The sequence below is a fragment of the Loxodonta africana genome, chromosome 9, assembly GCF_030014295.1.
Source record: "Loxodonta africana isolate mLoxAfr1 chromosome 9, mLoxAfr1.hap2, whole genome shotgun sequence".
Lineage (NCBI taxonomy): Eukaryota > Metazoa > Chordata > Mammalia > Proboscidea > Elephantidae > Loxodonta > Loxodonta africana.
In genome coordinates this window covers 16,906,325-16,928,913 of record NC_087350.1, presented here as the reverse complement: position 1 = coordinate 16,928,913, position 22,589 = coordinate 16,906,325, and the positions used below count along the sequence as shown (strand labels likewise).

General features: G+C 44.9%; 1 protein-coding gene across 1 annotated transcript; it reads right to left on the bottom strand.

Annotated features, from left to right (window-relative positions):
• Nucleotides 1-13,719: 13,719 nt before the first annotated feature.
• LOC104847017 (spermatogenesis-associated protein 31A6-like) lies at nt 13,720-21,676 on the bottom strand. Its single transcript, XM_064290972.1, has 7 exons — nt 20,621-21,676; nt 20,161-20,383; nt 19,831-19,885; nt 17,335-18,797; nt 16,632-17,058; nt 15,335-16,540; nt 13,720-14,002 (listed from the first exon to the last, which is right to left on the bottom strand). The coding sequence occupies exons 1-7, from the start codon at nt 20,879-20,881 to the stop codon at nt 13,720-13,722; spliced, it is 3,918 nt and encodes a 1,305-aa protein (XP_064147042.1). The 5' UTR covers nt 20,882-21,676.
• Between the last annotated feature and the right edge of the window lie 913 nt (nt 21,677-22,589).

Below are 22,589 nucleotides of genomic sequence, written 5' to 3'. Positions count from 1 at the left end.
GTACTTTGAATGTATTTTCTAAGATTGGCTTAATGCTCCTACTTCTAAACGTTACATTTGTTATATTTTGATTAGAAAATTCATAAATGTTATGGCCATGAAGATTTTGGTTCTTTCCACCTCCCTTCCTTACTTTCTCAGCCCAAGCCTGATGACTCCCTTCGTATAGGATTTCACCCTCTGTCACTATTGAAATTCTTGGTACAAGTTGTTGCTGAGCCTTCTGATTTGCCTTCCCAGCACCCCAGAAAACCGAACCCATTGCCATCGAGTTGATTCAGACTCATAGTGACCCCATAGGACAGAGTAGAACTGTCCCATAAGATTTCCAAAGCTGTAATCTTTACAGAAGCAGATTGCCACATCTTTTTTTTGTGAAACAGCTGGTAGGTTTGAACGGCTGACCTTTTGGTTAGCAGCCAAGCGCTGAACAGTGTGCCACTAGGGATCCCAACCCCACCACCTCACCACCTCAGAAAACCATTGAAATGATATTAAAGAGGAATGTTATAAAATGAGGAAGACACTCATTTGACCACTGCTCAGAAATCCATATTCTAATACAGGGGAAAAAAAGATTTCCTAATAAAAACATAGCCACCATAACCCATGAATCAAGTAAGATGAAGTTAAAAATAGAGTCCTATTCCAAAGATCATTAAGTGTGACTTTTTTCCAGTTTGTAATTTACAGTATTTCTGCCACCCCTTCGTTCCTCTATCAGAGAGAATAGTGCCACAGTCCAATCAAATGTTCCATTTTGATGGCCATATCTCTCAGAGCAAATTGGAAGATTTTCACACCTTCACTGAAACTTTTACTGACATCCAGCTTCACCTTGACAAGTATATCTGATCCCCTCCCTTGTGTCAGTGATCTCTTAGGGTGTGAAATGATGACACATCTATTGCCGAGGATGACTGGATGGTGCAGACAGTGGGTGGTGGATCGAGCAATGTAGACCCTTATTTCAATCTATTTTCTGTGTGCAGTGTTTTGTCCAAGAGAGATTGGTCTTAACATCAACATTGAATTACTTCTCCTTTTCAGCTTGTTCTTCGCACATTATCCTTCATTATGGCAAGTGCTGACAACCCAACTACAGAGGTAGCCTTGACTAAAATTTGATTATTGATTAAACACTCTTCATCTTATGTCACAATACTGAAATAATGGAGCGGAAGAAAGGTGTTTCAGATCTGTCTTTGCTGAAGCTGACTCACAGCAGTTGCTCAGCCTAGTTGCTAGGACTCTTTCTTAGCGTGCCACTTTGTGAGCGAGATCAGTGATTTTGCACGCCAGGAATATTGACCCAATGTTTAATTCTGTCCGTTATTTTTAAACCTGCGTGTTTATTTGTAGAGTCACTACATCAATGTATTTGACTTTGCCAATAAGATTCTGCTTGTCTTTTCTCTCCCTGGGACTGCTTTACATGATCCAAAGCAAATAACATCTGCTGGTGGATTCTCCGTATATAAAACTGAAGTTTTTTTTTAAATTAATAATGAAACGACTGCCTTCAGAATTTTGCCTGTCTTTGAAAAGCTGTAGGACACTTCTTACATTCTAACATAAATGTAAACCATTGGATCCTTGACTACGAGTCACCTTCCTGGGTAAGGTGGGTGCCATTGTTCACCAGTCTCCACTAGATGCTGATAGCAGGGGAATCTGAGGTCCTCACTCCTTCTGTCCCCACAGCTCTGCCAGCTGTGGAAGGTCCTGAGTTTCCTGTACTGTATTCTAACTGGTTCTGGGCTGTCCTCTACGCCACCGACACAGCCTTTCCCCACTGATTTGTGGTCCCTCTGGCCCAGGGGTGTGTAGTGTATGGAAGAGTTTTCTCACCTCTGTGCTACCTGCCAGGGCTGAGGGGACCCCACAGAGTGCTAAGAGCTTGGTGAAATGACTCTTCCAGGGTTTACTCATGGTCCTCCTTCTTTGTTGACAGGCTCCATGTGTGGCTTGCCCGGTGGAGTCCAGAGTCCATGGTCTTGTTGGATCTGGATCTGTGGCTTTGAAAAGACCCAGACTCTGGCTCATGTTCTCCAACATTTAAATCATTCTCCCCATTAGTAAAAAAGTTTCCTGAGCATGTGGCTCCAATACATATTTATTTTATTTGCAAATTTTACACTTGCAGTATGTTTCTGTAATTTATATGACAAAACTTACACAAATATAGGAATTTAAAAAGTACAAGATGAAAAAGAATATAAATGGAAGTTCCAGTCCACCACGCTGGTGGTGAGCCTCGCACTCAGAGTCCTCCACTCCCAATTTACCTGTCCTTGACTTCAGGTGAGGCTGTGTATGGGGTGGGAGTGGGGCTGGAAGGTGCAAAACAAGGAAGGCATCTCCAGGAAGTAGATTTTGTATACTTTTTCTTCCTTCCTTCAAATTTTTTTTATACAATCATTTTGAATTGCTGATAGTTTCAGGATTCAGAGCCTACAGCTGCCGTTGAGTCGATTTCTACTCATAGCAACCCTATAGGACAGAGTAGAACTGCCCCAAAGAGTTTCCACGGAGCAGCTGGTAGGTTTGAACCTCTGACTTTTTGGTTAGCAGCCGAGCGCTTGAACCATTGCGCCACCAGGGTTCCTTAGAATTCAGAGAGAGGTATGCTTTTAATGATGGAGTTTCACCTGGAGAGGGAAGCTGAGCACAGAACACTGCACTGGTTTTCATGGAAGTTAATAAAGTCAAGTTCTCCTCAGGTGTCAATTTCTTCCTTTTAAACTGTGCCATGATTAAAATAACAGACTGCTATCAAGAAGAGTTTCTATACTCTGAAATATGTGTTTTCTAAAGGCAAAGTGATTTCTTTTTGCCTGAAACAGTAATACATATCATAACCTGGTGATGCTGGAAATAACTTCCTAGGGGGAGATCACCTGGCTAAGCTATGAAAGGGGTTCTTTCAAAGAGATTGTATGGTGTAGTAAAAGAAGTATTTCACCTGAGTCAGAAGATGTGGAAATGGCCTAGATGTGTGGGTGGGGAAATGTCTCTGGGCCTCAGTGTCCCTCTTTGTTAGTTAGGTGACTGGGCTATAGAAAAGGGCCATGAGCATTTTTTCATAATGACTCTTCTTCCTGCCTCTTCCTTCTTCTCCTGCTCCTTTTGGGCTTCTTCTTCTTCTCATCCTCTTCCCCTTCCCCCGCTACTTCATCTAAAAACCCATTGCCATTGAGTTGATTCTGACCCTTAGTGACCCTATAGGACAGCGTAGAACTCCCCTATAAGGTTTCCAGGGAGCGGCTGTTGGATTCGAACTGCCAGCTTTTGGATTAGCGGCCGTATCACTGCGCCATCTAAAGTCACCAGAAATTCTCCAGGCAATTAGGAATGGTTTGGGTGCGATGGTGGTGACCAGTAGCATCATTCTGAGTAAAATGGGTTAGAGTTGGTGGGGCGGGGGAGAGGAGAGTTGTAGAAAGCAGCACCCAGTGCTCTTTTGGCCAAGCTCTTTTTCCTCACTTCATTGATTGAGAAACCTTATAAACAAAGTCCTGGCCATGGGAAACAGACCCTAGGCCTGCCTGTCCTTCTTTATCTACCGTCTTCAAATTCTTCCGTCAGACGGCCTCTTTGGAAGCTTCCCTGCTCTCATAGCTATAAAATATGTACTCATTAGTGGAGCAAAGATATCTCAGCTCCCTACCTGAAGTCTTCCTCTTTTTTTATACTGGGAAAAGTTTAAGAAAAGGTAACTATGTTTCCAGAAAATATTCGTGCTGGTCCCATGTTCCATTCCAAAAGGGATAAGAGGGAGCCAAGATGGCGGACTAGGCAGACGTTACCTCGGATCCCTCTTACAACAAAGACACGGAAAAACAAGTGAATTGATCACATACATAACAATCTACGAACCGTGAACAACAAACACAGATTTAGAGACGGAGAACGAACTAATACAGGGAAGCAGCGATAGTTTCCAGAGCCTGGAGCCAGCGTACCAGTCAGGTACGGCACAAGCACAGAGACCTGCTCCACCCCCCTGAACTAACCCCGGGAGGGGGACCAGCCGGTTCCACGGGCGGCATGGGACGCAGCCGGTAGGAGAAGTCCCCGGGAGGCAGTGACTGATCTTGGAGCAGAAAGAGCAGCATCCGAGCCGGGGAACCGTCCCGCAGGGATTTGGACTGCTCGCAGGTACGCCATAAACACGGAGAGTTGCTCCACCCCCTGAACTAACCCCGGGAAGGGGACCAGCCGGGTCGCGCGGGCGGCATGGGACGCAGCCGGTAGGAGAAGTCCCCGGGAGGCAGCGACTGGTATTGGAGTGGGGAGAACAGCGTTCCAGCCGGGACACTTGGTCACGGCACAAGCACGGGGAGCTACTCCACCCATCTGAACTAACCCCGGGAGGGGGCCCACCTGGTTCACGGGGGCGGCACGGCCACGTGGCTGGAGGGACGAGAAGTCCCCGGGAGGCAGCGACTGATTTTGGAGTTGAGAGTGTACCGTCCCAGTAGGGGAGCCTTGACGCTGGGCGTGGGGCTGGAAGCGGAGGATCTGACCGTGACTCCAGCGGGCCAGACCCCCTGGGGGCAATCTCCACACAGCCAGCACACATAGGCGACTCGCCCGCGGGAATCTCAGATATAACAGTCATTCCAAGCAAGACAAGCAACTCTGGCTATATTCTGAGGTGCTACTCTCCTATCTCTCTGTTCCCTCCCCCACCCTCCCCAGGCGGCTTCATTAACATCTGAATAGCCTGAGCCAGAGGGAGAACTCTGATAGGGATCTGACTGCAGTTTTTTTTTAGCGGATTTTCTGGAAAAACTAGTTTCCCAGTGATGGCTCGGAGACAACAATCCATATCAAACCACTTAAAGAAGCAGACCGTGACAGCTTCTCCAACCCCGCAAACAAAAGAATCAAAATCTTTCCCAAATGAAGATACAATTTTGGAATTATCAGATACAGAATATAAAAAACTAATTTACAGAATGCTTAATGATATCACAAATGAAATTAGGATAACTGCAGAAAAAGCCAAGGAACACACTGATAAAACTGTTGAAGAACTCAAAAAGATTATTCAAGAACATACTGGAAAAATTAATAAGTTGCAAGAATCCATAGAGAGACAACATGTAGAAATCCAAAAGATTAACAATAAAATAACAGAATTAGACAACACACTAGGAAGTCAGAGGAGCAGACTTGAGCAATTAGAATGCAGACTGGGACATCTGGAGGACCAGGGAATCAACACCAACATAGCTGAAAAAAAATCAGATAAAAGAATTAAAAAAAATGAAGAAACCCTAAGAATTATGTGGGACTCTATCAAGAAGGATAACCTGCGGATGATTGGAGTCCCAGAACAGGGAGGGGGGACAGAAAACACAGAGAAAATAGTTGAAGAACTTCTGACAGAAAACTTCCCTGACATCATGAAAGACAAAAGGATATCTATCCAAGATGCTCATCGAACCCCATTTAAGATTGATACAAAAAGAAAAACACCAAGACATATTATCATCAAACTCACCAAAACCAAAGATAAACAGAAAATTTTAAAAGCAGCCAGGGAGAAAAGAAAGGTTTCCTTCAAGGGAGAATCAATAAGAATATGTTCTGACTACTCAGCAGAAACCATGCAGGCAAGAAGGGAATGGGACGACATATACAGAACACTGAAGGAGAAAAACTGCCAACCAAGGATCATATATCCAGCAAAACTCTCTCTGAAATATGAAGGCGAAATTAAGATATTTACAGACAAACACAAGTTTAGAGAATTTGCAAAAACCAAACCAAAGCTACAAGAAATACTAAAGGATATTGTTTGGTCACAGAACCAATAATATCAGATATCGGCACAACACAAGGTCACAAAACAGAACGTCCTGATATCAACTCAAATAGGGAAATCACAAAAACAAACAAATTAAGATTAATTAAAAAAAAAAATACACATAACAGGGAATCATGGAAGTCAATAGGTAAAAGATCACAATAATCAAAAAGAGGGACTAAATACAGGAGGCATTGAACTGCCATATGGAGAGTGATACAAGGCGATATAGAACAATACAAGTTAGGTTTTTACTTAGAAAAATAGGGGTATATAATGAGGTAACCACAAAAAGGCATAACAACTCTATAACTCAAGACAAAAACCAAGAAAAACGTAACGACTCAACTAACATAAAGTCAAACACTATGAAAATGAGGATCTCACAATTTACTAAGAAAAACGCCTCAGCACAAAAAAGTGTGTGGAAAAATGAAATTGTCAACAACACACATAAAAAGGCATCAAAATGACAGCACTAAAAACTTATTTATCTATAATTACCCTGAATGTAAATGGACTAAATGCACCAATAAAGAGACAGAGAGTCACAGACTGGATAAAGAAACACGATCCATCTATATGCTGCCTACAAGAGACACACTTTAGACTTAGAGACACAAACAAACTAAAACTCAAAGAATGGAAAAAAGTATATCAAGCAAACAATAAGCAAAAAAGAAGAGGAGTAGCAATATTAATTTCTGACAAAATAGACTTTAGACTTAAATCCACCACAAAGGATAAAGAAGGACACTATATAATGATAAAAGGGACAATTGATCAGGAAGACATAACCATATTAAATATTTACGCACCCAATGACAGGGCTGCAAGATACATAAATCAAATTTTAACAGAACTGAAAAGCGAGATAGATACCTCCACAATTATAGTAGGAGACTTCAACACACCACTTTCGGAGAAGGACAGGACATCCAGTAAGAAGCTCAACAGAGACACGGAAGATCTAATTACAACAATCAACCAACTTGACCTCATTGACTTATACAGAACTCTCCACCCAACTGCTGCAAAATATACTTTTTTTTCCAGCGCACATGGAACATTCTCTAGAATAGACCACATATTAGGTCATAAAACAAACCTTTGCAGAGTCCAAAACATCGAAATATTACAAAGCATCTTCTCAGACCACAAGGCAATAAAACTAGAGATCAATAACAGAAAAACGAGGGAAAAGAAATCAAATACTTGGAAAATGAACAATACCCTCCTGAAAAAAGACTGGGTTATAGAAGACATCAAGGAGGGAATAAGGAAATTCATAGAAAGCAACGAGAATGAAAATACTTCCTATCAAAACCTCTGGGACACAGCAAAAGCAGTGCTCAGAGGCCAATTTATATCGATAAATGCACACATACAAAAAGAAGAAAGAGCCAAAATCAGAGAACTGTCCCTACAACTTGAACAAATAGAAACTGAGCAACAAAAGAATCCATCAGGCACCAGAAGAAAACAAATAATAAAAATTAGAGCTGAACTAAATGAATTAGAGAACAGAAAAACAATCGAAAGAATTAACAAAGCCAAAAGCTGGTTCTTTGAAAAAATTAACAAAATTGATAAACCATTGGCTAGACTGACTAAAGAAATACAGGAAAGGAAACAAATAACCCGAATAAGAAATGAGAAGGACCACATCACAACAGAACCAAATGAAATTAAAAGAATCATTTCAGATTATTATGAAAAATTGTACTCTAACAAATTTGAAAACCTAGAAGAAATGGATGAATTCCTGGAAAAACACTACCTACCTAAACTAACACATTCAGAAGTAGAACAACTAAATAGACCCATAACAAAAAAAGAGATTGAAACGGTAATCAAAAAACTCCCAACAAAAAAAAGTCCTGGCCCGGACGGCTTCACTGCAGAGTTCTACCAAATTTTCAGAGAAGAGTTAACACCACTACTACTAAAGGTATTCCAAAGCATAGAAAATGACGGAATACTACCCAACTCATTCTATGAAGCCACCATCTCCCTGATACCAAAACCAGGTAAAGACATTACAAAAAAAGAAAATTATAGACCTATATCCCTCATGAACATTGATGCAAAAATCCTCAACAAAATTCTAGCCAATAGAATCCAACGACACATCAAAAAAATAATTCACCCTGATCAAGTGGGATTTATACCAGGTATGCAAGGCTGGTTTAATATCAGAAAAACCATTAATGTAATCCATCACATAAATAAAACAAAAGACAAAAACCACATGATCTTATCAATTGATGCAGAAAAGGCATTTGACAAAATCCAACACCCATTCATGATAAAAACTCTTACCAAAATAGGAATTGAAGGAAAATTCCTCAACATAATAAAGGGCATCTATGCAAAGCCAACAGCCAATATCACTCTAAATGGAGAGAACCTGAAAGCATTTCCCTTGAGAACGGGAACCAGACAAGGATGCCCTTTATCACCACTCTTATTCAACATCGTGTTGGAAGTCTTAGCCAGGGCAATCAGGCTAGACAAAGAAATAAAAGGTATCCGGATTGGCAAGGAAGAAGTAAAGTTATCACTATTTGCAGATGACATGATTATATACACAGAAAACCCTAAGGAATCCTCCAGAAAACTACTGAAACTAATAGAAGAGTTTGGCAGAGTCTCAGGTTATAAAATAAACATACAAAAATCACTTGGATTCCTCTACATCAACAAAAAGAACACCGAAGAGGAAATAACCAAATCAATACCATTCACAGTAGCCCCCAAGAAGATAAGATACTTAGGAATAAATCTTACCAAGGATGTAAAAGACCTATACAAAGAAAACTACAAAGCTCTACTACAAGAAATTCAAAAGGACATACTTAAGTGGAAAAACATACCTTGTTCATGGATAGGAAGACTTAACATAGTAAAAATGTCTATTCTACCAAAAGCCATCTATACATTTAACGCACTTCCGATCCAAATTCCAATGTCATATTTTAAGGGGATAGAGAAACAAATCACCAATTTCATATGGAAGGGAAAGAAGCCCCGGATAAGCAAAGCACTACTGAAAAAGAAGAAGAAAGTGGGAGGCCTCACCTTACCTGACTTCAGAACCTATTATACAGCCACAGTAGTCAAAACAGCCTGGTATTGGTACAACAACAGACACATAGACCAATGGAACAGAATTGAGAACCCAGACATAGATCCATCCACGTATGAGCAGCTGATATTTGACAAAGGACCAGTGTCAATTAACTGGGGAAAAGACAGCCTTTTTAACAAATGGTGCTGGCATAACTGGATATCCCTTTGCAAAAAAATGAAACAGGACCCATACCTCACACCATGCACAAAAACTAACTCCAAGTGGATCAAAGACCTAAACATAAAGACTAAAACGATAAAGATCATGGAAGAAAAAATTGGGACAACCCTAGGAGCCCTAATACAAGGTATAAACAGAATACAAAACATTACCAAAAATGATGAAGAGAAACCCGATAACTGGGAGCTCCTAAAAATCAAACACCTATGCTCATCTAAAGACTTCACCAAAAGAGTAAAAAGACCACCTACAGATTGGGAAAGAATTTTCAGCTATGACATCTCCGACCAGCGCCTGATCTCTAAAATCTACATGATTCTGTCAAAACTCAACCACAAAAAGACAAACAACCCAATCAAGAAGTGGGCAAAGGATATGAACACACATTTCTCTAAAGAAGATATTCAGGCAGCCAACAGATACATGAGAAAATGCTCTCGATCATTAGCCATTAGAGAAATGCAAATTAAGACTACGATGAGATTCCATCTCACACCAGCAAGGCTGGCATTAATCCAAAAAACACAAAATAATAAATGTTGGAGAGGCTGCGGAGAGATTGGAACTCTCATACACTGCTGGTGGGAATGTAAAATGGTACAACCACTTTGGAAATCTATCTGGCGTTATCTTAAACAGTTAGAAATAGAACTACCATACAAGCCAGAAATCCCACTCCTAGGAATATACCCTAGAGATACAAGAGCCTTCATACAAACAGGTATATGCACACCCATGTTTATTGCAGCTCTGTTTACAATAGCAAAAAGTTGGAAGCAACCAAGGTGTCCATCAACGGATGAATGGTTAAATAAATTGTGGTATATTCACACAATGGAATACTACGCATCGATAAAGAACAGTGACGAATCTCTGAAACATTTCATAACATGGAGGAACCTGGAAGGCATTATGCTGAGCGAAATTAGTCAGAGGCAAAAGGACAAATATTGTATAAGACCACTATTATAAGATCTTGAGAAATAGTAAACCTGAGAAGAACACATACTTTTGTGGTTACGAGGGGGGGAGGGAGGGAGGGTGGGAGAGGGTTTTTTTATTGATTAATCAGTAGATAAGAACTGCTTTAGGTGAAGGGAAAGACAACACTCAATACATGGAAGGTCAGCTCAATTGGACTGGACCAAAAGCAAAGAAGTTTCCGGGATAAAATGAATGCTTCAAAGCTCAGCGGAGCAAGCGCGGGGGTCTGGGGAGCATGGTTTGCGGGGACTTCTAAGTCAATTGGCAAAATAATTCTATTATGAAATCATTCTGCATCCCACTTTGAAATGTGGCGTCTGGGGTCTTAAATGCTAACAAGCAGCCATCTAAGATGCAGCAATTGGTCTCAACCCACCTGGAGCAAAGGAAAATGAAGAACACCAAGCCCACATGACAACTAAGAGCCCAAGAGACAGAAAGGGCCACATGAACCAGAGACCTACATCATCCTGAGACCAGAAGAACTAGTTGGTGCCGGGCCACAATTGATGACTGCCCTGACAGGGAGCTCAGCAGAGGACCCCTGAGGGAGCAGGAGATCAGTGGGATGCAGACCCCAAATTCTCATAAAAAGACCAAACTTAATGGTCTGACTGAGACTGGAGGAATCCCGGCGGCCATGCTCCCCAGACCTTCAGTTGACACAGGACAGGAACCATCCCCGAAGACAACTCATCAGAAATGAAAGGGACTGGTCAGCGGGTGGGAGAGAGATGCTGATGAAGAGTGAGCTGATTATATCAGGTGGACACTTGAGATTGTGTTGGCAACTCTTGTCTGGAGGGGGGATGGGAGGATGGAGAGAGAGGGAAGCCGGCAGGATTGTCAAGAAAGGAGAGACTGAAAGGGCTGACTCAAGACGGGGAGAGTAAGTGGGAGTAGGGAGTGAGATGTGTGTAAACTTATATGTGACAGACTGATTGGATTTGTAAATGTTCACTTGAAGCTTAATAAAAGTTACTATAAAAAAAAAAAAAGGGATAAGAATGACCACAGACTTAGCTTATAAGCCACTTCTGTAAAAATGAAGATCCTGGCCTACAATCTAAAGAAGGAAAAAAAAAAAAAAAAAGAATATTAATGTATTAATGCACTCAATCCAGAAGGCCAGCTAAAGCACAAAAATGCTTAGACCAAAATGCTGTGTCATCCACCAACGCACGTTTTCCTGTGAAAAATGCTAGCATTTCCTAAATTATCTATTCTGCTGAATGTTGCATTATTTAATACCTCTTTCTAAATATTAGTTTCGTCTTAAAGAGATGATTTATTAACATAGGCTTATACTTCGAAAAAGCAAGTGCCTTTTCCATGCTTGTGGGATGATACGGACGTGAAAAGCATGGAATTGTACATAGGGAAAAAAATGAGTGATTCTGGTTAAAATATTATTGATAGGACCTCACAGGACATCCATGGCTACTTTCCATAGTTCTTTGACTCAATAACATCATAATAAACCTAACGAATCTCAAAAAATTTGTAGCTATGATTTTGTAAAATCATGACTGGGTATGTCTGATTCTTAATTAAAAATAAATATACACCCAAAGAGTAGTCTTGTTAGTTCATTCTGCTCTTTTTAGAGAAGGAACCGTTAGACTGTCATCCCATGGGTAATCTGAGTGACTTCTCCAGTGAAACCCATTTGACAGCTGTTACTGAAATAGATTTTACCAGGAAAAGGAAAGCAAGCTTCTTAGGAATAGTCTTAACTAAGTGCACACTTAGAAAGTGTTAGGAGTTATATAGGAAGTGAGACCTTTGATTATTAATTATTGTAATTGAATAGGTTCCTGGGTGGTGCCAGCAGCTTGCTCTTGGTTACTAACCTAAAAGTTCTCTCTTTGAGCCCACCCAGCCATGCCACTGAAGACAGGTCTGGTGAAGTGCTTTTGTAAAGATTCCAGCCAAGAAAATCCCACGGAGCTCAGTCCTACCCTGACACACATGAGGTTACCCTGAGTTAGAATCACCTAGATGACAACAGGCTTTTTTTTTTTTAATAGAATGCAGATTAATTGTACACCTTCTTCAATTATATATCAAAATATCCTTTCCCCAGTCATTTTACTGGGGCAGTGTATATCTCAAAAAAGGATTAAATGATATATTCTTTTTAAGATTTTAAAAACTACTCTAAGCCATGTGTCCTTTTTGTAGCCTTGTAATAAATTTAAAACATAGCTGGACTTGACCAGGTTTTGGAAAATGTGCATTTCTTAGAATCAGTTTAAAAAAACAAATCCTTCTAAACAGTCTAGCAGTTCTGGCATTGTTAGCTGAGCATGAGGATTCTGTCATATTTTTGGAAATGTGTAGTATCGTTTGAGGCCATAACCACATTTTAAGGAGTAAAACAATTAACATAATTTAATCTTTTAGTTTCATTTTTAAGCAGTAACTATAAATTTGTCAAAAGGATGTAACATGGATATTGCGAGAAATCTAATTTGTGAAAAATATTCAGATATTTGACAATATAGTTGGTTTCATTTAAAAATAAAACAAACCCCACGAACGTGACACAAGCTGTGATGTGCAACATAACGTACCAGTTTTACGGCTCCCCAGGGAGTGAGCGTGGGTGCATCTCTGAAAGTCAGTCACTTTGAGTGCAAGAAGTGGCTCTCAACAAGATGAGAAATGTGACCCTGGTGGCATTTAACTGGATGATAACAAAAACTGGGCAAGTGAGACATTGCCCCTCCTTAGAAGCTCGGGAACCCTGGTGGCGTACTGGTTAAGTGCCACAGCTGCTAACCAAAGAGCTGGCAGTTCAAATCCTGCCAGGCGCTCCTATCAACTTGACGGCATTGGGTTTGGTTTTTTGGTTTTACAAGCAGGGAAAGATTTACTTATTTTAAAAGAGTATGATTTTCTTACCCGTTGGTCAGAGCACAAGCTAATGAAAACCTATAGAGGAAAGTTTTGTGCAGGTTTATGTGTGGAATCTATTTCTTTTGCTCAGAAGTAAAAACATAAAATACAAAAATACACAAATGTTTCCTCTGGTGTGCACAGCTGCTAATAGTCCTCCTGCACTGCCACTTGGATAAATAGTTTCATAGCTACTCAGAAGGACCTGTCAGTGGGTGCCTGCTCAGGCTCCTTAGAATGGCTGTAAGGTCTCTTTGGGAGGTCTTGGTGTGTGAACTCCATGAAATCTCTGTGAAAAGTCTCTGTAGGAAGAATCTCTGTGGGAGGTCTCTGTCTGAGGTCTATGGTGAGAGGTCTCCAAGTGAGCTTTCTGATTGGGGTCTCTCTGTGAGGTCTTTGAGGTTTCTGTGGGGGTCATTGTGAGGTCTCTGTGCGGAGTCTCTTTGCAGAGATCTTTCTGTGAGGTCTCTGTGTAGATCTCTTCACTTCTGACCTTACTGCACCTGATGGGAAGACCAGGGGGCAGGAGAAAGGGAAGGGAGTCGCTCCTTTCACTCTTCTTTCTGTTCAGTCAGTCACCCCATCTGTGCACTTCTCCGGCAGAACAGTGGGAATCAGCAGCCGTTGGTCCAAAACTCACCTCAGCGGCAGCCAGGCACACCCTCGACCTTCTCACCACCTGAGGGCCCAGGCAGCTCTCTGCTCAGAGGCCCCCGGGCCCTCCTGCAGATGCAGGCTCTGCCCTCACTGTTGCACCCACTCTGGAGGCTGCTTCGGAATCAGGGCCCAGGGGCAGCACCTGGCTGTAGGGAGAACTTGATGGTACCAGCAGCTGGGCTCTGGGGCCCTGGTGTCCTGACCGAGATGTGGAGGACAGGACTTGGTGTTGTGGAACCGCAGGAGGCCCTCCATCATCATCTATATCGTGGCACCTCCTGGAGCGGAAATCTCCACCTTGGGAATGATGCCCCTCTAGTTGGGCCTCACTGAGAGCCCCAGGTATGGCACAAAGCATGAAAAACTTTCTCTAGAGAAATTGCTCTTCTCCTCCCTGCTTTTTTAGGGGCTCTCTTGCTTTTGCTCATGGTCCAGGGCCGGGGAAGAGGAAGAACAGAGGCCACTCCTGAACTGTGCCACCTCATTTGATCAGAGGCAGTAAGAGCTGATGGCCCTCCTGATAACATGTGCATTTGGACATGTTCTCAGGAGGGAAGTCCCTGGAGGATATCATGCTTGATAGAGGGTTAGCGAAAAAGAAGACCCTAGAGGAGGTGGACTGACACAGTGGCTGCAACAATGGGCTCAAGCATAACAAAGATTATGAGGATGGTGCAGGACCTGGCAGTGCTTCGTTCTGTGGTACAGGGGGTTGATATGAGTCAGAAGCAACTTGATGGCACCTAACAACAAGCTTGAATCCAGTTTGCACTAAAGTGAGTGGTACTTGAAGATTTGTACAGATTCCTTCTTCAAACGTGTAAACTGCACGTTGCTCTTTCCCTCCCAGCTTTCCTCGGTACACCCACCCCTAGGTCCATAGCCAACAGTCAGTGATAACTGCACACACACTTGCCCTGTATCACTGGTAGGTAACCCGGGAACAGGACCACTGAGAGGGGTGAACACAGCCCTCAGCAGCCTCCCTGGCTCCCCACCCACATGTCACAGAGCTGCAAGTTCCTGTCCTTGCTGCTGTGCTAGGGCATGAGAGACACAGAGGGAAGGGAAGGGTATCCCTGTACATTTCTTTATGGGTAAGCTAAGAGGGGCGAAGTGAAGAGGCTCCCAGGGCAGCCACCAAACATCCTGTGTCCATTCTGTCCTGGCCCGATTACGCCTCTGCAGCTTCATAACGTCTTCATAGGGTTTTTTTCATCTTGACAAGCCCCCTGAAAGCTTTTATTCATTTTGTATGTGTGTGTGTGTAATGACAGTATTATGAAAACATAAGGTGCAAACTAAAGCACCTGGGTGGAGATGGGTGTGCAACAGCACTGTCAACCTCCCTCCATGCCTCGTCCCTTCTAGAAGCCAAAGCAGACACTCAGACCTCTCCCATTCACTCCAGCACAGCACAGACAGAAGCCACAACCCTTTTATGTGTGAAAACACATGTATTAGGGGATAATAACTATATTGGCTGGGAGAGGTTAGCACATAGGGAATGTGCTAACATGAGAATAAAGGGTTTTTTTTTTTGCTTGGGCAGAATATTCTTACAAGAAAAGACTAGGGAAGCCTTTTCGGGTTGACTGTAACAGACACCTGTCTAATGGCAGAATGTTGTTGAATGATGAGGACAGCCTGAGGCACCGCACAGCCTTGACATATACTGGCAAGGACTGATTGGGGATACATTCCCCTGAGAAGGCAGTGGCCGAACACCGATTTTGAATTTCACCATCGTGTAGGGATTTGTGCGTCCGTCATGGGTCCCTTTGTTCCCGATAGGACTCTGGCCCTCAGGGATGGCTTGGTGATGGCAGCCCGTACCACTCAGTTCTCTCCTGTGCTCTGGGAAAGAGGGAGCCTTGTGGTAGGATGCATGCCCACCAACCGAGTCCTGACTTTCCTGGATTGCCTCTGTTGGCTGATTTAACTTTGAGGCATATAGTTCTTGCTGAAGCCTTAATTTCTCTGTTAAGATCTGGCCAACAGCTGTCATAAGTGTCTGAGCCTCTGTGGCTCCCCTGTCCATAAAAACTGATCTGCTTTTGACTGGTCCGTGGCTCTGGGCAGAGGCTGAAGCTGGCTTTCCTTTTTGCAGGGGATCACCCCACCCTTTGCCCTTCGTATTAGGGCCAATGCTTTGAATGAAGCTACTCATCCTTTTTTTGAAGTGGCCTTCTGGAGGGGCATGTCCCTTCTCTGCTGAGAGCTGGGGGGATGTGATGCCAAGGGACTCTACCGACCGCTTATCCTGGCCAGGCTGGCTCATCCCACTCGCTGGGGAGGCCCTTGATCTTGCCAACCCTTCTTCACACACTTCTGTTTTCCGCCTCCTCACATCCGTTGTCTCATCGCTGGGGGCAGAAATCTTGCTCTGACTCCTCCATGGATCTTGAAGTTTTGGGGTCTTGGGATCCTGCTGCCCCAGGCTGCTCCCTCCGGCTGCCATAAACTCATTTAGCACTTTTGATGCTGGCATGTCCCTACTGGACACACGCTTCAGATGGGAGTGAGAGGACTGAGAAGCCACGATATCCGAGACAAGAAGCACATCAGTGGCACAGTGTTGAAGAATCATTTTGGTGGCATGGTCCCGAAGGAGCACGCCAGCGGGACAGCCTTGAGGCTGGTTTGCTGTCTCCAATTCCCTTTTGATCTCTTCACTAAGTACTGGATCCTGAACAGACATTCTAGGAGGCGAGGGGCTTTTACTAGTCCCTGGAGCCTCTAAGCCGCCCAAATCCACATTTATGGTTTGGGATTTTGCCAGCACACTAGTTTCCGAGATGCCTCTATCTTGCAGCTGTGGTGCATAGGACCCTTTGGCCACTGCTGCCTCCCTGGTCTTTTTGGCCCTGGAAGGTGGGGTTTGTCTCAGAGTCACCTGGACTTCCTTCACGTATAGGTGAGGGGGCAGGGAGAGGATTCGTCCGGGTGGGGTCTGACATTTTGGGTGTAGCCTTCTCTCCCCTGCCTGCCTGTGCGTTTTCTCTCTGGATACTGGCAGTCTTAGCTCTTGAGCAGGTCCAAGATTCATGAGAAGGTGAGGAGTGAAATCCATACATGGAAGGTGGTGATGACTGAGTCTCACTCAAATTGAGATTCATCGGCTCACCCGCCTGAACAGATAGGTCCCACTTGTGCCTCACAAATCTTTTAATATGTGCCTCCGGGGCCTTCCATGTGCTCGGAGTGAGGAATGAAAACTCTTGGGTGGTGCTCTCGTGGTGTGCCTGTTGAGTATCAGACTTGGGCAAAGTATGGTTGGCAGCAAGCCAGGAATGGCTTACACGTAAGGGACTCTGACCCTCCATAATCTGCCCCAACTCTCTGCACCCAGGGACTTCCAGGGTCTTTTCCAGCTGTTTCTTAGCTGGGTTCATGGTTTGTAATTTTTCGTGTTATTCCTCGTGTAGCTCGTCGAATCGCTTTTTAACTCTTTCTCAGAGTTTGTCTGCAGAACCTTCACTGGGGATTTTTCCTAGCCCTGGGATATATTTTGGGACTTGCCCCAGATCCTTGCCCAACTCCTTCCCTAATTTGAAATTGCAGCTTTTTTGGTTGCTGGATCCCACCTTCTTTATATCCTTGCTGCTTTCACCTATAAACACAGGAGGCCATGAGGGTTCATGCTGGTCCTTTGACTGACCTGTCCTTGGTAATTCTCCCCAAGGTTTTGCCCGTTCCAGAGACACTTGGATCCTGCTGGGCAGACTCTGCTTGTGTTGGGTGAGCCTCTTTTGAATGTATTGTTCCGTTTGTTTCTGGAGCTCAGTTCTGCTACGAACATCCCCAGGAATGATGGAGTCTGACTTGTAGGCCTCAGAGGCCCTGCCGTCCTGGGGAAGGCTGGGACTGAAAGGACTGAATGCTCTCTGAGACCCTTTCGCCACAGAGGGTAAAGCCCTCCCACTTTTCAGTTGCTTCTGCGACAAGGGTGATTCTAGGTGTTGAATTTCAGTCGAGGTGAGAGATTGTGTTTCAGTTTGGGAACTAGGGCAAGATACTTCATAGGCCCTAACCTGGTCTGTAGAAGCTGGTGGTGGGATTTGGAAAGAGGATAGGAGAGGGGTCTGGGTGAGGACTGGGGCCAGAGGTGGGGCCTGGGGTTGGTCCTTAGGGTGGGGCAAGGGCTGGGGCTGGGAGCACACTGAGGATACTTGAACTGGGCAGGCACTAGAAATTCTGTTGAATAAAACAGGGGGAGACTGTAGTGGGGAAGAGCTCCCAGAGACCCAGGCAGTAGGCAGCAGGGATTCACTGTGCAGAGAGGGGAGGCCCCAGAAGAGCTGGTTACATTTCTGATGGAAATGGTCCCCCGAGGCCTTGGGATATATGAGCTCCTGAGGACTGGACAGCTGCTCTGGTTTGCTCCAGTATGGCCAGGGGACTGTGGTGGTCTGCTCATGACTGAGTGATTTTAAAGTCCCCCAAGAATTCAGGTGATAGTCTGGGCTCACATGTTTGTTAAACGATCCATCCTTTTCTTTTTCTTTCGAAAGCTCCAATTCCACTCTCTTTGCGATTTCTATTTCCAAGAGCTTGTGGACATCAGGGTTAGGGACAGAAGGACTCCCAGCTTCTGTGCTCCCGTCTGTGCGACCTCCCCAGGAAGCGGGCTTTGATGGGTGTTCAGAAGTATGCTCTTGCTGGGATTCGCAGTGTTTCCAGGTGGGAATCCAAAAGGCCTTGGCAGCCGCCCACCACCAGAAGAGGGCCGAAATGGGTTGACTTGAGCAACCAAGGCCTGTGATTTCTGGGACAGAAGACGCCAAAACATACGAGTTACCTGAATAACTCTCTGGGGCGGTCTTCCTGTCAGAAGAGTCGTCAGTTGTCCAGTCTTCAGTTATCCAGCCAGAAGAGTCCTCGGTCTTCAAGTCGCATAGATCTTCTGGAGGTTTTGCTGAAGCGGCGGAGGCCAGATGACGAGGGGGCCGGGTCGGAGGCGCCCTGGCAGAGCAGGGGGACACCACGGAAGCAGCACTTTCCGCGGGCTCTGCGCACTGCCGACGACGGGCTTCAGCAAGCGCTCTTTTGCGCACCGGACCAAAAGGTTCTCCACGTTTCCGCTGATGAAAGCTGCCCTCGTCGGGCCGCTTTCCCAGGAGGCTGCAGGAGACAGAAGACCAAGGAGGGGCAAATGGCTTGGAGAACTTTGCAGGCCCAGGATGGGTGCGGCATCTGCCGCGCACGCCCGCCCCTCCCCATGCCTGGACGTCACCTGCCCCGCCCACGCCGGGACATCATCCACCTCTCCCCACGCCCTGACGTCACCTCCCCCTCCCCCTCCCCACGCCCTGACGCCCTGACGTCACCTCGCGCTGACATCACGGTGCTCCCTGACATCACACTGCTCCCGTCCGCAAGGACTTCTCTCACATTGCCTACGCACAGGCGCCATCCAAGGCAGCCCTATCTGCTCTGCGGCCCTGGGGTTACTCAGGAGCCCTTAATAGGAAGACGGACACAGGAGAGAAGGGGAAGGGTTACTCACGTTTGCAGAAGCGCAATCAGGCCCCTAGCCTCTTGCAGTTTTTTCATACACCTGCAAGCTGGAAATCAGGAGAGTGGGTTACGGTGGTGCAGGTCAGGGCCTAGGAACCTTACAAGAAGCTGAATGGAATGTCCCTCTGGGGACACCATTGGGCGGTTAGTCTGTGGGAGCCCAAGCTTCAGAGTCCAAGGTCACAGGATCCCAGACGCTCATAGCAAGGCTCACTTGTGTGAGGTACTTTGTCATTTACAAAGTGTTTCCACGTCCGTTATCCTCTGTGACATCTCAGTGAGGAATCTGAGCCTTGTTAAACAGCTCGTGGTAGTTGGACCTGGATGTCCCGCCTTCAGATTCACCATTTCTCAGTTCATTACATCCCACACCGCCCCCTACTGGGCAACACCACCGCGAGGCCCAGCGTGGCTTTAATCCCCCTCCACCCGGTCCCCCCCGCCCCCCAAGGCCCAGCGGGAAACCTGAGAAGTATCCAGGCTCTGATTCCCTTCCTGGGAGCCTCCCTCTCAGGGCTGTTTCCTGAGAGAGGGACATACTCCAGCAACTGGCGTCCTCCGAGTCCTGGGACCACCCCTCAGGGACAGGAGCGGTTAGGGTTAAGGTGGGATCTCGGTTGAGTGGGCAGAACCTTACCTTTCTCCGTCTTCCTTTTGTTCTTCCTGCTCCTCCTCTTTGTCTCCATGTGAGGCTAAGATACACGAAAAGAATGAGGGACTGGGACCCAATTCTCTCCCTGCTCGTTTGGACGAGGTGCCGATATTCGGTATTTATGAATAAAATGACTTTTTACATTGAGTTCATTGAGTTCTGCGTTTTCCCTTGTATTCGTTCTTACAGTGAAAAAAAACATTTTCTGTTTTCCTTCTTTGAACAGCTCAGTGAAGGATTTTCCATGTGAGATCTAGCCTGGATTTGTTCAGTCACATTCCTCTGCTCAAGAAGGGCACAGACTCTCGGACCTACACATGCCTCTGTGCTCTGTCAGATAAGCCTTTCGGAGGCCAGAGCTTGGCTCTGGCCCCTGATCAGAGGCTCTCAGGGGCTCAGCACGGCTCGCCAGATCGGCCCAGACACAAAGGGAGGTCTTTGCCCAGAGACACCTGCCCCGGAAGGCAACTGATGAACCAATATTGAGGGCTGTGTCCTCCCGCAGGGATCCCAAACTCGCAGTAATCCAGTCTTCGGCCTGTGTTTAGAATTTCGCCCTGGAGCCCTCTGTCACAGCAGACAGATGCTCTGAGATATTTAGATAGAAATCCTGGTGCCCGCTCTAGCCCCTGCCCTACTGGCCTGTCCCTAGAAGGCTGATATTCTAGTTTCCTGAGGTTTCCCATCTCAGGAGTCTCTCTAGTTAATTTCGAAAGTGGAAATTGGAAAAAAAAAAAATAGAATCTCTATTGGGGCTGGGTGGAGGATTCCTTACCTTTTTGATGTTTATATTTTTCTCAGGTGGTGGTAAAGGTGGATTGCTCTGGAGGTAGGGGAGTAACAGGAGGAAGAGCCCCACTCCACATAGGAAGCCCACGATGGCTTCAAGGATCCAGGAAGTGGAGCTGGAGCTCAACCATGTAGCACTAAAGCTTTTCAGAGGACAGAGGTAATTCTCCATTATCTGAAAGGCACTGTTGCTCTTAGGCAACTGAGCACCTTGAGCACACTCTGGCTTATAAATCCTGGCCTGCATCAGAGAGCTGTGGCCTCATCACAAAGGGCTCCTGAGGGTGGGGATGGGGATAGCAAGAGGAGGCTGACCCAGAGTCTCTCCCATCACCATCCAGCCCAGCATATCCGTCCACCCTTTTGGGCCTTCTAGATCTATCTTTCTCTGGGCCTTTCAACTCCACCTTCTCATCCTGTCTTAGTAGACCTCCAGTGCAATTTTCTATTCATTACACCTGTAAGCCGTATATTACCTGGTTCCCTTTATCCTTTAAGAGATTTAGGCTGCAGCACCCTCAATCTCATAGCTTTTGTTAAACCTGAAGTTCTCCCAGGAATCTTGACTATTTCACAGAGATTTTACTCTCAGGATCTCCTCTGTCCCCAACTTCAGTTTTCCCATCTATAATTTTTACTTTATTCAACACAGACATAGAACTTAACTTTCTTTTATAAATACTTAATGTTGTCAATTATGAGTATTAAGTTTTTATTTTTTGTTTCCGTCAACTGTTTCCATCTTCATTCATAGCATCTAACACAAAAATACAAACTAAAGATTTATTATTTAAAATTCACAAACTACATATGTATAACAAAAATTAAACCTTCAAGTGATTTTTTTGGTTTTGTTTTGCTTTTTTTTTTTTTTTTTATTAACTTTTCTTGAGCTTCAAGTGAACGTTTACAAATCAGGACAAACTGTCACATATAAGTTTATATACATCTTACTCCGTACTCCCACTTGCTCTCCCTCTAATGAGTCAGCCCTTCCAGTCTCTCCTTTCGTGACAATTTTGCCAGCTTCCAACTCTTTCTATCCTCACACCCGCCCTCCAGACAGGAGATGCCAACACAGTCTCAAGTGTCCACCTGGTATCATTAGCTCACTCTTCATCAGCATCTCTCTCCTACCCACTGTCCAGTCACTTTCATGTCTGATGAGTTGTCTTCGGGAATGGTTCCTGTCCTGGGCCAACAGAAGGTTTGGGGACCATGACCGCCGGGATTCCTCTAGTCTCAGTCAGACCATTAAGTCTGGTCTTTTTGTGAGAATTTGGGGTCTGCATCCCACTGTTCTCTTGCTCCCTGAGGGGTTCCCTGTTGTGCTCCCTGTCAGGGCAGTCATCGGTTGTGGCCGGGCACCATCTAGTTCTTCTGGTCTCAGGATGATGTAGGTCTCTGGTTCATGTGGCCCTTTCTGTCTCCTGGGTTCTTAGTTATCATGGGACCTTGGTGTTCTTCATTCTCCTTTGATCCAGGTGAGTTGAGACCAATTGATGCATCTTAGATGGCCGCTTATTAGCATTTAAGACCCCAGATGCCACATTTCAAAGTGGGATGCAGAATGTTTTCATAATAGAATTATTTTGGCAATTGACTTAGAACTCCCCTTAAACCATGGTCCTCAAACCCCTGCCCTTGCTCCGCTGACCTTTGATGCATTCATTTTATCCCGGAAACTTCTTTGCTTTTGGTCCAGTCCAGTTGAGCTGACCTTCCATGTATTGAGTATTGTACTTCCCTTCACCTAAAGCAGTTCTTATCTACTAACTAATCAGTAAAAAACCCTCTCCCACCCTCCCTCCCTCCCCCCACCGCCTCGTAACAACAAATGTATGTGTTCTTCTCAGTTTATACTATTTCTCAAGATCTTATAATAGTGGTCTTATACAATATTTGTCCTTTTGCCTCTGACTAATTTCGCTCAGCATAATGCTTTCCAGGTTCCT

Excerpts from the sequence above, each read along its gene's own strand:
- LOC104847017 (XM_064290972.1), bottom strand. The coding sequence starts at position 20,881 with ATGCAGGCCAGGATTTATAAGCCAGAGTGTGCTCAAGGTGCTCAGTTG. Across the intron at positions 17,059-17,334 it reads GGGAGAATTACCAAGGACAG|CTAAGAAACAGCTGGAAAAG; the intron begins GTCAGTCAAAGG and ends CCATGAACCCAG. Across the intron at positions 14,003-15,334 it reads TGCCAGTATATGTCAAGGCT|TGAGGCCCAACTAGAGGGGC; the intron begins GTGCGGTGCCTC and ends TGGGGCTCTCAG.